The sequence below is a fragment of the Mus caroli genome, chromosome 10 (genome assembly GCF_900094665.2).
Source record: "Mus caroli chromosome 10, CAROLI_EIJ_v1.1, whole genome shotgun sequence".
Classification (NCBI taxonomy): domain Eukaryota; kingdom Metazoa; phylum Chordata; class Mammalia; order Rodentia; family Muridae; genus Mus; species Mus caroli.
In genome coordinates this window covers 100,138,826-100,154,320 of record NC_034579.1, presented here as the reverse complement: position 1 = coordinate 100,154,320, position 15,495 = coordinate 100,138,826, and the positions used below count along the sequence as shown (strand labels likewise).

The window sequence follows — 15,495 nt, the reverse complement described above, 5'->3', positions numbered from 1 at the left end:
GAGTGTCAGCCGACCCTGTGCCCTAGCTACCCCAGCGCTTTTCTGACCGGAGAGCTTGTTTATGAACTTTACTGCTACCTGGAATTAGCTTGGCTTACCATTGCCCTAATGCAATTTGCATATTCATTTATATCTTATATCAATCATCTGATATGCTATATCCATTCAGATTACCGCCACAGAAATTACAGCATGGGAAAGTGAGTGGAGCATTCCAAGTTTCAGCAGGTAATGTTGTAGTGTTTGCACTATGAACAGATTCAGCAGTCGAGTCTTTTAAGCATTTCCTGTGCTTAGTAATTTGTACACAGCTACCACCTCTATGTCCAGACGCACTATCTATTCCATATAATTTATGTAAAAACATCAACATTATGTGATGTCTTGTGTCTCCAGAGAAAGGGTTTTCATCTGACAACATGGGGATTTACCTTGCCTGTATTTTTATGGTCAGTTCTCTTGAATGAAGCCATAACCTTCATTCTGAATAGCCAAAGGAATCCAAGGCTCCAAGTCCTGAGATATTCCAGGTATTAGCAAAGATTATTCTCTCTTAGAAGCTAAATCCAATTCTGCCTTCCTTGCTTTTAAGACATATGCTAGGAGATCTAGTTTCTTTCAAGTCTTTCATTTGGTTTCTTCCTCCTCCTCCTCTTCTTTCTCCTTTTATTCTCCTTCTCCTCTTCCTTGTTTTTCTTCTTTCTTCCTTCTCCTTCTTCCTACTCCTCCTCTCACTTCCTCCTTCCTCCTCTTTCCTTCTCCTTCCTCCTCCTCCCCCTCCATCCTTCTTCTTCCTCCTTGTCTTCCTCCTTGTTCTCCTCCAGTTCTCTATGTCCTTGCTGAGTCCGTAACACTACCATTACCCAGTTTGGCTCTTATTTGGTGTGGTTTTTGCAAATGAGAATATATATGTGAATATTTAATTAATTATATTTAGTTGAAATTATAAAGCAATCTCACGGTAATAATTTGGAGTCCATGAAATTTGTATGTCAGAGGGCATCATTGAGGAGAAACAAGGGGGTTAGAGATGGAAAGGATTTTGATTTAGGCGATGGCAGTCTTCTTCTAAGAAAGTTGGGAGGAATAAAACATGCTCTGGTTGGGTAGGAAAAGTATGGAGTCTTGCTGCTTAGTTAAGGAAAATAGCTGAGGGGGGTTACTTAAAAGTTATTTTTCTCTGGTCTTGGATTAGATTCATGCCTGCAAAGTTTAGCCTTTATCTCCGCATCATTTTCTGCCTGCAGGATCATTTGTTTACTGCTTTCTAATTTATGGTTCTTTACAGGGTCCAGGGCATTCCACCATTTCTCACCTAAGACTTGACAATACATTATTTTTACACTTAAAACTTCAAATATTATGACGCTAAAACAGAGTGGGCTTGGCACGATATTAAAGCAAAAGATTGTGACTTTCATTGAATTGTGAGAGAAGGCAGGTCCTGTAGAAAGGCGAAGCCAGGCAGGGAAACACACCTGTGTGTTTTAAATTTTCTCAGCTTCATCTTTCTTAAGAGTCATTTTATCTTTTTATTTGTTTGAGAATAGCCTTCTGAGACTTAATCCACACATTACACAATTCACCCTCTCGAGGGGTACGTACACTACAGTGAATTCTAGTTTCTTCAGGGTTATATGGTATGGTTACTCCAAAGAAATCTCACAACCGTGTGTTCTTTCAAAGAGAGTCAGAATAACTCCAAAGGGGTCATTAGAAGGGAGGAAAGGTTCCAAGTCCTAAATACTGTGGAATGGACAGGCAGGTGCCTCCTGGTCTCAGTTCGCTGTTGTCGCTAGTGGCCAGGCGTGTCAATCACTCCTGGAAACACGCCCTCCCCCCTGCTGGGTAACCCTCCTTCCACACCTCCTCTAGGCTGCCAGGAAATCCTGGAGCAAATGATGTCCCGGAGCTGCTTGTGGTTTTAGTAAGTAGGGTTTGAGTTGAATTTTAAACAAAGAAATAAATGTGTAAAAGAAAATGATATCCCAGAGCCTCACTATAATGTCCAAGTTATGTGCTTTTGCTTTAGGAAAGAGACGCACACTTTATTTTAAATAAGTCATTGGGCCCTTTGGGCTTTTTCTAGGAGTCTTTGTGTGTATCTAAGTCCTATAAACACTCTGTCAAATGACAAGTGACTGTCATGGGCTGAAAATGCGTGTAAGAGTTGAATTTAGGGGTGACGCAACTCAACCGCTATAAACTCCTGCCCACTTTCCCCAGGCCTCCGTTCCAGCCTGTTGCTTTCTTGCTGACTCCAGGTCGGATTTTCTCGCGGACTTCAGTTTGACTTCCAAACTTCGGGGCTAGGGGCTCACCTCTTGATTAGCCCCGCCTCCTGCAGGCTCCCCCTCGGGGGCATTGCCACAGCTGTTGGGACTGCAAACTGCTCGGGCTGCAGCTAGGGACAGAGAGAAAGTATGAAGCCATCCTGGTTGCAATGTCGCAAAGTCACAGGCGCCGGGACGCTTGGGGCACCTCTGCCAGGATCTCCTTCAGTAAGAGGAGCCGCTGTGACCCGAAGGGCTTTGGTGGCCGGGTTTGGGGGCAGGGGTTGCAGGGCTCTGACCACCGGCAGTGGTGGCGAGTACAAGACCCACTTCGCAGCCTCTGTGGCTGACCCCGAGAGATTCTGGGGTAAAGCTGCTGAGCAGATCAGTTGGTACAAGCCCTGGACCAAAACTCTAGAGAGCAGATACCCGCCTTCCACAAGTTGGTGAGTTGGTGTCTTAGTCATTTCCATTATCTCCTAACTTCTTAGATGCCAAGGCTGGAAGGTCTGGGACCAGGGATCTAAAGTTCTAAGAATGAAAAGAAAATCAAAATGTACGATGCCTTCAGCTATTGCTTGTTTGTTGGTTTCATTCTCATAGCTGTCCTACATTCTCCTTCTGAAGTTCTTGGTTATCTAGGGTGATCCCGGTGCCACAGAGGTTTACTTGCCAAGGCCCTGCTTGGCAGTGGGGATGATGTTGAGTGACCAAAACAAAGGCTTAGGAAAACAAAGGTTTGCCTTGCCTGGACTCTGCTGACTGGAAGAGGAGATCCTGTGTAAACAGAGTATGTAATAGACTAGGGAATTATGGAGGGAGAAAGGGGGAAGGGCTGAAGTAAAAGGTAACTGAGCAAGCCCTGGAAAGATTAGATCTCATCATTTCAAAGCTGAAGTGATCTTAGTATCAAAGTTCAAGAGGATACCAGACAGCCTGAAGTAACGGACACTGTAACTGTGTTATCTGGAGAAGTGAGAGAAAGGAGTTGGGGTAAATGGAGAATTAGATAGTGTGCCAGGTACCAGAGGCTTGTGCATATGAAACCCAAGGATTGCCTAGGGGCTGATAGAGGCCAGGTGACCCATGGAGTCTCCGTAGGAAGAAAGCTTTCATCTTGACGTTTCAATTATAAATTCTTTCAAACATTGCTTTTATATTCAAAGGAGAAGACATTGTAGAAAAGTGTCTTTAGGCTACTGAGAGAGTGAGGCCCACAGACATGGAGTTTCTGGGTGCCTAGCCCTTTAAGGATATGGCTTCTCCCATCTGCTAGTTATTAGGAAATATTATCTGTAAAATTTGAAAAAAAGAGCTTCTTAGCAGATGAGGGCAATGCATTGGTCAAGCTGCCCTCTGTCTGTTCCGGTGATGACTTTGTTCTCAGAGCAGAGCATCTGTAATGAGAGTGAGAGGAGTCTGTTCTGCGCCTTCATCCTGCCTTGTTCCCTTTGGGTTTTGTTTGTGGGAATGTTTTCATGGTGATTCTTTCAAATGTGAATATACCCTTCCCCCACCCCCGACAGACACAATTTCATTTCTTATTCTAGTAGTATATGATCCATTCACTTTTGTGTGGTGACAGCAAACTAGGCAGTAAGTATATAGCCATGGGTGAGTAACAGCGTTTGCTCTCTGGAACACATTGCCTGTGACTTAATCTCCATGGTTTTATTTTTTTTTTCTTCTTTAAAATCAAGTCATTCGTTTGAGGATTAGCTGATTAAAGAAACAAGACTGGGTGACCCTGTGGATTAGACTGTAATTGTTATTACAGAAAAAGCTAACTTTTAATTTTTCATTTTGCAATCATGGTAGGAACAGGAAGCTTTTTTATTGCCCTTCGTATGACAACAGAGATTGTCACCTGAGGTTGTTCTCAACGCTCAGTATAATCTGTAATAATCTTATGTGGCCACCTTTACCACAAAACCAATATGCAAAGATTTCAGGTAAAAGGTCACTGGGGGCTGGTGAGCTTGGCTCAGTTGGTAGAGGTTAGGTTCTTGATGCCAGTATTGACAGCTTAAGTTCAGTCCTGGGGACACTCGGGGCAGGAGAGGAGAACAGACTTCCAAAAGTTTTTTTCTTTTCTTCTTCTTCTTTTTTTTTTTTTTTTTTTTTATGGGAGGGGATATCTGTATCCACACACACACTAAATAAATAAACAAAGTTAACAATTTTACAAAGAGGTCACTGGGATACTGTCACTGAAACCTGAAGATAGTCAAATACGTCTTGGACAATGGCAGTGACAGAAGAGAGAGTGAACTTGAGTCCATAGGCCCAGCATGGGTCAGTGAAGGTCCAAGAAACAACAAAGAAAGAAAAATTAATGCCCATGGCAGAAGGTGACTTAGGACACATCAGCTCCTTCCAAAGGCTTGTTTTTCTTCTTTAAACTCAAACTTTTAGTGGAAATTTTAAAAGTTGTGCAAGTAACATACTGCTTTTAACAAGAACTTTTGAAAATTTGTATGTAAATCATTTCAATCCATGGTAGATCACTAGCATTTGCTAATGTTGAACCTGAATTATTCATCTTTTTACTCTTAGGGTCACGATCTCTCTTACCTCTCTCCTGCCATCCTAGAAGATCAAAATGATTAATACAAGTTTTTAGTCTCATTAAGTTCAGAGGTTTCATTCAGTGTTCCTGAAGTCATTTGGTTGGCGTGGCAAAGTTGAAGTGGACAGAGATGGGGGAGCAAAGTTCCATTTCATTCAGTAGATGGCTTCCTTTTGAGTTACTGCTATTATTATACTGTATTGTTATATAATTTGTGGATATTCCTGTTTGGTTAGTGATTACCAATAGGGCCAAACACTAAGAAAGGCAAATGTTCTTCACCGTCCTAAGTATCTCTGTGCCTAGAGTAGAGATAGCATGCGTTTTTAAAGACAATAGTCCAATAGCAGCATTTTAGGCAAGAGGAGTTTCATTGCTGTATTTGAGTAGTAAGTGAGTGTAACCACGAGCTGATGTGCCTACTTTCTCAAGCAGAACAGGGGGATTGCTTATGGGCAACTTCAGGTTTCCAGTTGTGGCGGGGGCATACTTTGGCTCAGTGTCTGATTTCTGAGTACTCACCTCCAGCTTCGTGTGTTCTCTTTCAGTAAAAGCCCATCTTGTCATTTTACTAATCATGAGATTTTTCTCAGAATGTGTGGGTCTATCAAAGCACTTAACACACATGGCACAAAGTCTCCGAATATCTCACATGCACAGGCACACAAACATGGGATATAAGTTTTGAGGATGTCATGTACGTTTTGCCACATAAGAAGCTCACGGAAACTCATCTCTAGCTCTTTGCTCTGAGATCACTGAACAGGGAAGGCCAGCATTAAACCGGTGGTTTAAAGTTGCCAAAACAAACAAAGAAACAAAGAAACCAACCAAAACCAACCAACCAAACAACCAAACAACCAAACAAACAAAAAGCTTTGCTCATAGCATGGTCACGCCTTCTTGATACTTTGCTTTCTGGGTAATAATGTCTCTATTTGGGGCATTTTAATCAGAAGGGGAGCAACTGGAAATTCTAGTAATGTCTTTAATCTTGGAACACAATAGTTGGCATTCTGGGTCCTTTTTCTCTGAGGATTAGACATTCTTTTGCCTGTCCTGAAATTGAAATGCCACTGCCCCACTCTCCACTATTAGGCAATTTAGTTCTTTATTCAGATTGTAGTTTAGGTTCTGAGCTATCGAGATTGATTCTTCTCTATAGAAGCATCGGAATTCAATTTTATCTCAGATTTATTTAAATGATGCTCAGTGTTAAGATTCTCAGTTTCTGGGGGGCTGATGCAATGACTTAGTGGGTATAGGCACCTAACACCAAATATGGGAAACAGTTCAACTCCTGGAATCCATCTGTTGGGAGGATAGAATCAATTCTGCAAAGTTGTCTTCTGGCCTCTACAGGTATACCTTTAGCGTGTTCCAAACTCAATAAATAGATAAATAAATAAATAAATAAATAAATAAATAAATAAATACGAGTCTCAGATATTGAATAAGAATCAAGTGTGTATCTTTATAAATTGAAAAGTATTATAAATGAAAAAAGGGTATATAAACCAAATACATATTATTAAAAACTGAAAGAGACTAATTTAGATTACTAGAAAATTATTTAATTTAGATTAACATTCCCCTAGTGGAAATCATGTGGTTTGAAGAAGTACAAGGTGTTCATTTCCTGCTTGGTTTTAATGTACAATACATTAATCCTGCTAAGTCTTAAATTGGCTCAGAAGACTTTAAGGATACCAAGCTCTTATTCACTGTGTCTTCACTATAGAGAAAACGACTGGAGAGGTCATAAAAGGATTCAAGATGGTACATCAAGGACATCATTACAAAACGATAATGGGGTGGACTGGGTGTAACTGTCATACAGAGAGCAGGGCAGATATTTTTATGAGCTAGTGTGTGCCAAGAAGGATTTAAAGAAAAAAAAATACTAGTCTTGGAATTCTAGATCTTGAAGTAGAACTCTGAAAGTTAGCAGGACATTTTTGTGTGACAAACAGCACAGCATGGTAAATCCCTAGAGATAAGAAATACTTAAGGCCCTTGGAAGTTAGTTAACAGTGCACCATGGATTTTACAGTTTTCTTTTTTTTTCTTTCTTTTTTTTTTTTTTCCTGAGTCAGCCATGCTGGCTTATTGAAGGCAGTTGCATAATGGCTTCAAAAATTCTGGAGTAGCATCGAGCAAGGGCATTTACAGCTTCATAAGCTCTGGGTCATAATCCTGGGGAGGTCTGCGTATAACTGTGACTGCTTGAGGTGATGTTTTATTTATTTATGTTTGTGTGTGTTTATTAATGTGTCCTTTCATAATATTGTACAAGCACATTATGCCCTTTGATTATTATAGTCCTCTCTCTACCGTCTCTTATTCTTACCCTACTCCATCAGTTCCCATTTTCCCCACCAAGTCACTATCCCACTTTCATAGTTTCAATTTTATTTTACAAATCTTGTTTTGTGACCCATTGTATTTAGCCAAGACACACATATGAAGCTATCTATCAGAGCTTAAGTAACTCCAGAGGCTACCTCTATGAAGACGATGATCTCTTCCTTGCCTTCCTATACTCTTCATGCCATGACTTCACAGGTGGGACAGAGTCCCATGAGCCAGTCCCTCCTTCATGTATGATGGAATGTTTATTCGCTGCCTCCGACATTGTACACACCAACAGGTCAGTTGTGAGTTCGTGAGTGCTGTGGCCCATATCTCACTCATAAGACAGCATTTCTTTACACTCTTGTCTATCCTTGGCCTCTTTTTGTTCTTCCATTATGGTTCTGAAATCTTGAAGGTGCTGGTGGTGGTAGTAGTGGTGGTGGTGGTGGTGGTGGTGGTGGTGGTGGTGATGGTGATGGTAGCGGTGCTGTGTGGCTGTGTGTGTTTCAAATTGTAATTATCATATAAATATTTGGCTATTTTATCTGAAATTAAACATTTTAAAACATTTTGCAAAGAGCTCTGTGTCTGAGTTTCTTTTTTTGTTGTTGTTTTTTTTATTTTGTTTGTTTGGTTTTTTTTTTTTGTTGTTGTTGTTTTTTGAGACAGGGTTTCTCTGTATAGCTCTGGCTGTCCTGGAACTCACTTTGTAGACCAGGCTGGCCTCGAACTCAGAAATCTACCTGCCTCTGCTTCCTGAGTGCTGGGATTAAAGGCGTGCACCACCATGCCCAGCTTGTCTGAATTCCTCTTATAAACACCACTAAACCCTGCCCTTAAGAAAGAGAGGGAGAGAGACTGGGGTTAGAGGATGGGCAGGAGAGGGGGAGGGAGAAAGGTGAGAAGGAGAACGGTTTCTGTATGGTAATATTTGTCTAACCCCCTTGACTACTGTTTCCACCTCTGTTGCCTCATGTTCTGCTTGTTCTGCTCATTGGCTTTGACCAGGGTAAGCACTTTCTTCTAAAGTAGAGAAGCTCTAGTGCCGTGTTATGCTTAAGGCTAAAGAGATAAAAACATTCTCGGTCACACTTGACTTTATGTTTCCGTAGTTCTTGTGTAGGTGTAGAGTACAGAGCTTAGAGCTACTGGAGGAGCCTTAACCTGGAGTGGTGGACCCAGTGAAGCCAGGCATAAGCAGGAGGAATGAGAACAGGAGCCTCAGAAACATTAAATGAAAGGGCAGGGGGCTTGGGAGGGAACTTCGCTGAAGGGAATGAGATACCATAACAAGGGGAACTGAATCATGCATCATCGAGGTTTAGGAGTTGATTGGGGAATGAAAGACAATTGCCTGAAAACTATGAGATAACGTAATCTGGAATTTTGGATTTGAGTAAAAGTTGAAAAGTGGTGATATTTTAACTAGTGAAGGAGGTATGGGGAGAAAGGGGGTCAAGGGGCAGGGAGGGAGGGACTGAGTGATTGACAGGGGAGGAGTAGAACAGGATGGGAGGGGGCAGGGAAAGGCCACATGTAAGGATTAAACTTTGTGAAGAAATCCAAGACATAAAAATGACTGTCATGGGACTGGATGGAACTTGTTCAAGAACATGTCATTAAAGAAAGGAGTGTCCTTTAATGTTATGAAGAATAAAGAAGGGATGAATTTCTCTTTTAAATGGGAAAGTCTATAGTGTTCAAGTACTCTAGTCCTGTTTTAAGACTATCGGATTGGAAGATATTTAATTCTTACTCAAAAGTACTTTGTGATGTTTAATCAGGCGATGGCCACAGAGAGAGAGAACCGTGCCAAGGATAGAGAAGTGTGTTGTAGAGTGACCTGCTGGCAGGCAGAAAATTTCTGTGGACTTATTTGACAGTGACAAGATGGAGAGGCAGAAAAACAGCTCATTGAAGTTCCAGTGTCAAGTGAAAGTTGACTTGTTCACTAGCTATCTTTTTCTTCTGTCCTCTTTTGGGGACATGTGTGCTTCAAGGTTGAAGTGAAGAAACGAGGAAGGAAAGGAATTTTGTTTATTTGGAAACTCATTGCTTCAGAGCTCAGTGATTTTGCAAGCTGGACATTTTGTGCTTTGTGTTTTGTTCTTTTTGGTGCTGGAAGTTCTTGGAAGAAACAAGATAGCAAAATCTAGATGATGAAATTCAGAGCTACTTAGGTTTTATTTATTTATTTATTATTTTATTATACCCTGTAATGATTCAAATGAGCCTGACAGCAATTCATTATGATCCTGGCAGACAAGATAAGGAAATAGTTTTTTTTTTTTAATTATTTTTAATGCATGCTCTTTAAGTCATGGACTCTACAAGATAGGTTTGCATGTGTTTCCATTATTGTTTTACTGGGTGCGACAGAGTTAGTCATGCTCATGTGCTTTGCACACAGGAGGAGTGGAAGCCAATCTTCCCAAGAGGCCATACAGCCAGTTAGAGTAGGGCAAAGATGGTTAGTTATAATATAACTTCAGTGGTCCTGGATCAGAGCCCAGAATCTTGGTCTACAAATACCTAGGCAACTGTTTCAGAAGCTGGGTGCCAAATCTTGAATCATTTCAAGGAGGATTTGGACAGAAAAATTGTTCTAAATTGAAAGAGAATAAAGAGACCTGAACTACTTGTGAAAGGTAATTCAGAATTGGATATAGTTTGTTTTAATTGACATTTTTTTTAAAGGACAATTAAAGACCCTGAACTGGAATTGAGGATTATGCTGTCATATGTCAGTGTGAGTTTCCTCGATTTGATGGTTAGATGGTGGCTCTCCAGGGGACCCTTGTTTGTACTGATTAGGAGGTAATTTATTCTGGAGTCATTTGGCATTGTGTCAGAAACTTGTTGGGAAGCAAGCTTTCCTGTGCTTGCAACTTTTCTGTGAATTTGAGTTTATTGCAAAGCAAAGAGAAAATAATATGATACTAGGCAGTGATTTGTTCTCTATAATGAACTGGCTGTTTGTTAAAACAAATCTGATTACCATTAAAGTATTTGGAACATTCAGTCACTTATTGTATGTTTTAAATATAGGATTATATAAAATGTTGCTCCTATTTATCAATTTGTATTTCCCTTTCACATTATATGTCTTTATCATGTGCAGAATTTTCTGATTTATACACAGATTGCAGAATGAATAAGCCTAATTAGCATAAACACTATTTCTCATAGGTCTTGTGTGTGTGTGTGTGTGTGTGTGTGTGTGTGTGTCTTAGGACGACCTGACATCTATGTTTCAGTAGTACTCAAGGAAATAATATATTCAGATGTTGTCAAAGTCATCTTCAATTCTAGTTTGAAATAAAAGTTTTGTCTGAGGGTGAGACACGGGGCCCCTCCTGACAAGCTTTAAATTAAGCAGATTTATTCATAACACCTGTACAGGTGTACTTAAATTTTCAAATGAACCATCTTTACAGATATAAATATGTTTTAAGAAGGCACATGGTCAGCATGAAATATCACCTGTTAGAAATAGTGTCCCTCAAATAACCTCATCAGGGAAAGACCAATTTTAAAAGATGGGCCTTATTTTGTATTCTGAAGGTCAGGAGCTTGGTGCTGTGCAGGATCTAATTTTCTCAGCCTGTCACACTACTGAACCTTCAGGACAGAACACGGTGAACTACAGGAATGCTGCGATTACATAAGCAAGGATGGATTGCCTGGCAAATAGCACAATCAATGAACAATGGAAATTCAATCAGCTGGGACAGATCAACTCCCAGGTGTGGGGAGAAAATCTGAACTCTTAGTGCCTCCTTCATGGGACCTTACTTTGCCTTTGTTCCAGCCCTTGTTAGACAAGGGAGTGGGAGAGGGCGAGGGGGAGGGCGAGGGGGAGGTGGAGGGGGAGGGGGAGGGAGAGGGAGAGAGAAAAAAGAGAGAGGAAAGACCGAGAGGGGAGAGGGAGAGAGAGGACAGAGAGGAGAGAAAGAGGGGAAGAGGGAGAGAGAAACAGAGACAGAGAAAAAGAGAGAGGAAAGAGAGAGACAGAGAAAGCAAAGGAGAGGGAGAGAGGCAGAGAGAAGAAAGGGGAGGGAGAGAGACACACAGAAAGACAGAGAGGGGAGGGAGGGAGGGAGGGAGGGAAGGACTGAGGAAGAGAGAGGAGAAAGGAGAGAGAGGAGAGACAGAGAATAGGGATGGAGAGAGAGAGAGAGAGAGAGAGAGAGAGAGAGAGAGGGAGAGGGAGAGAGGAGAAAGAGAGAAGAAGACAGAGTGGAAGAGGGACAGAGACAGAGAAAGACAGAGAGAGAAGAAAGCAAGAGAGGAGGGAGAGAGACAGAGAGAGGAGAGAGAGGGAAGAGAGAAGAGGTGGAGAGGGAGAGGAGGAGAGGGAGAGAGAGAGAGAGAGAGAGAGAGAGAGAGAGAGAGAGAGAGATGCAGTGGTTAGAGTTACTTGCTTCATTTTTTTTTGGAGTCATTTAACAGAAGAGATCTTTGCTTTCCCTATCGTGAGTCAGTGCAGGAGAAGTTCTGGAGGCCAATGAATCTTTACAATATATATAAATATATATCTGTGCACACTAAACTCTGTAAATTACAGTGGTAAGAACATATATATGTAGAACTCAAATCCTTTATCTAAATCACAGAGCAAAAGATTGTTATTTCAAGGGTGCTAATTATATTTGCTTTTTCTGCTATTGTTGCTGAATGAGGTCCGTGGTGGTGGATAAAAAGAAGTTACTATTTTAATAATAATTATTTTTTTTAAAAAAACCCTATAATACAAGAGCTCTGGGTGTGAAAGAATCAGTTGAAGAAAAAGAAAAACAAATATAAACAAACAAACAAACAAAGCCAAAAACATAAGGACTTTCAAACACTAAGCTAGAGAGGGGTAGAGTATAATTTTATGTCTTTTAGGTAAGTAACCAAGCTACCTAAAACTGTAAGCTTTGGATAATAGAATTACCTTCTGTTCAGGTTTGGCTATTAGGATAATAACACTTCCAATATATATATATATATCTGCTAATATTTAAAAGGAATATTGAGAAGTGAAAAATAAAGGATTCTCAGTCTCTCTTGTTGATCTATATGGATACTTGTAAAAGTTAACTAAGATGGAATGATAACACTTTTCATTGTTGAGGAGACATAAAATCTGTATTATTGATCATTTGCTAAATAACATTGTGCTAATGAATGCATAGACACTGAGAACTAAGTCAACATTTTACCTAATGTCATTTTATGTTTTATCTATCTTCTCTCATTTTTGACTCTCAATTGAGAGCTAAACTAAATTTTCTGACTCTTCATTTAATCAAAATGAGATGAAGGTAGGCAGTCACATCAATGGGGAAATCTCAGATACCCTAACTTTGATAGCTAGCACAAAATAAAAGTAAAGGTTATTCAGTGTTTTAGAATTTGTGATCTAGAATCCTGGATCTGTTTGCTCAACCTTGCCTTGTCCCAAATAAATATGAAATGGGAAAATTGTAAATCGCATCTGGGATATACCTCAATGTTTGGTGTCTTCCCCTCTCATGTGTTCTCTACCTTAGGCTCCACAGAGTGGAGGGAAAGGTTGGGTATCTCTGGACAAGTGTGATTGTGTGCTAAGCTTTGTATAATGTAGTAAATGGAATAAGACTTGTCGCTTGAGTGTGAAGAATGTCATTGCTACAACTTTAAGCCTTGTGGCTAACCAAGCAGGCAGCACTGAGTAAATGTAGATTGCCTAGCAACATTGAATAGAATACAGTGCATTGGGAAATCCTCTCCGAACCACAATGTGGTAGCACGAATGACAGACAAATATTTTTGTAAGCTACTGAGATTCTAAAAGTTTTATTATGATACAAATCATCTCATTATAGTTGGTTAAGAGGAAATAATTTAGAGGATGGTTGCCATTATTAAGTATTTTAATGAACACAGACAGGGTTAAAACAAACCAGCCGACCTTTGTTATAGCCACATAGTCGCAAGACACTTTTCTGAGTACTTTAACTTGTTGAATATTACCACAACCATATGATGTAAAAACAGTGTTTTGCCTATGGAAATGGAGGTACAGACATTGTCAGGAGTCTGACAATGTCCAAAACTCTCAAGTAGATGACAAACCTAGATTTGAATCTAACCTATTTTTGTTCTAAATACACTGTATTGCTTCTATAACAATTTCAATTAATTTTAGTATTTCTTTCTTCTTGTATCTGTTCTCCTCTGAAACATATAATACTAATTTATTTATGTATATAAAGACTAGTGGCATAAGATAAATAAAAATATCTGGATTTATATCTCAGAAATATTTGATAAATTTCGTACTAGCTATGCAACAATATTTGCACTGTGATAAAACAAGCTGTATTTTACTGTGCCAAACATACAGAACAGTAGGGAGGGAGCTTTAAATCAGCTGACAATTACTGTTTCCTGAGCAGGAGAATACAGTATTAATCTTCATCCTAAGAATTCCCCATTAGTTTCTGGCTTAAGGAAAATCTATAATGACCACATTATTCATCATGTGCAGTATGCTTCAGTGTTATATTTTATGAGAAGATGGTGAAAAATAGCTTAATTAATTCATCTAAGTATGAATATTTGAAAAATTTTTTCAAACACTCACTAAAATGTTAGGACTCACAGTATGTTTGTAGTTATTAAAGTTGTTGGTTTGGTTTACCTTTGAATACATTTATATGTAGTAGTCCTTCTTGCCACCCCCATAACTCTTTGTCCTGATACATACTTTCTTCTGCATATACAAGAGGCAAGATTCAAGTCAAACAGACCATGATAAGTGGCATGCTTAGTAGAGTACAGAGATATATTTCTCAGGAGTCTTTACAATCAATATATTTTTAGCTTATGTCTATCTATCCATCTATCTCTCCACCCATGTATCTATCTATCTACCTACCTATCTGCCTGTTTGCATATCTATGTATCTATACATCTGTGTATATATGAATCTATCATATCTATCTACCTATCTCTCTCTCTCTCTATCTATCTATCTATCTATCTATCTATCTATCTATCTATCTATCTATCTATCTACCTATACATCTCTATCTTTTATCTGCCAACCTGTCTAACATATCTATCTACAATCTATACATCTGTGTATCTATGTACCTGTCTATCATATCTATCTATCTATCTATCTATCTATCTATCTATCTATCTATCTATCTATCTATCAATTTATTATCTGCCTATCTGTCTATCATATCTGCTATCTATCTATCTATCTATCTATCTATCTATCTATCTATCTATCTTCTATTTACTATCTATCTACCCATCTATCCATATATCATATCATCATACCTATCTTTCTACAATCTACTTATCTATCTATCTATCTATCTATCTATCTATCTATCTATCTATCTATCTCTATCTATCTATCTATCTATCTATCTATCTATCTATCCATCCATCTATCATCTATCTATTTATCTGTCTATCATCTGTTTCTTTCCATCTCTGTCATCCATATATCTCTATCTTTCTATTTATCTATCTATATTCCCTCTCTCTCTAAAAAATGATAGTGTAGCCTCTATCACTTTTATGTTATTCAATAAAAATTGTGGCAGTTTAGGGGAAATGAATGATCTAAAAAAAGATGAGATGCTTCATTTCAATATGTTAAGGATGATCCAAAATGTGAAGTAGGTTGCTGGAGTCCATGATTTATTGAAAAGGAAATGCATATGCAATTATTCTTTACTTTGTGACTGAGTCACCCCTTTCTTCTGTACTGGTGTGCTACCTCTCAATCATGACAATCATCATACCATAATTACAACAACAAACAATAGCAAACGTAGCAATTATTGAGCTCATGTTTTGATCAGCCTTCTTGCTAAGCCTGTCCCTTTGTTTTCTTAGAGCTGACTCACATGTTCTCTTCCATTTTATTTCCTTCCAGTCTGACTAATAATTTTTAACCTAAAATCTTCACCAGTTATTTCCTAAAAAATATACTAATCTTGTTATCCTCTGTGCTAGTTAGGCAAAAAAAAAATGCTTATTGAATTCATCTTTATTTAATCGTAGACATCTGCTGTATATATGCTCATGCCCTTCTGTGCTTTTCTCATACCAATAATTAAAAAAAAATCAATGCCAGGTAATAGAATGGGAGATTCAGATTCAAGTCTCTCTCTCTCTCTCTTTCTCTCTCTCTCTCTCTCTCTCTCTCTATATATATATATATATATATATATATACATATATATATGTGTGTGTGTGTGTGTGTGTGTGTGTGTGTGAGAGAGAGAGAGAGAGAGACAGAGAGAG

The 15,495-nt window shown here is 39.1% G+C and overlaps 1 protein-coding gene across 1 annotated transcript in view; it reads left to right on the top strand.

Moving 5' to 3' along the window:
• The first annotated feature begins 2,280 nt into the window (after positions 1-2,280).
• Acss3 (acyl-CoA synthetase short chain family member 3) overlaps positions 2,281-15,495 on the top strand; it is a 182,267-nt gene continuing 169,052 nt past the window's right edge. The window contains exon 1 of the mRNA XM_021174594.2: positions 2,281-2,719. Coding sequence (XP_021030253.1) covers positions 2,424-2,719 — 296 coding nt within the window. The 5' untranslated portion in view covers positions 2,281-2,423. The remainder of the gene's footprint in view (positions 2,720-15,495) is intronic.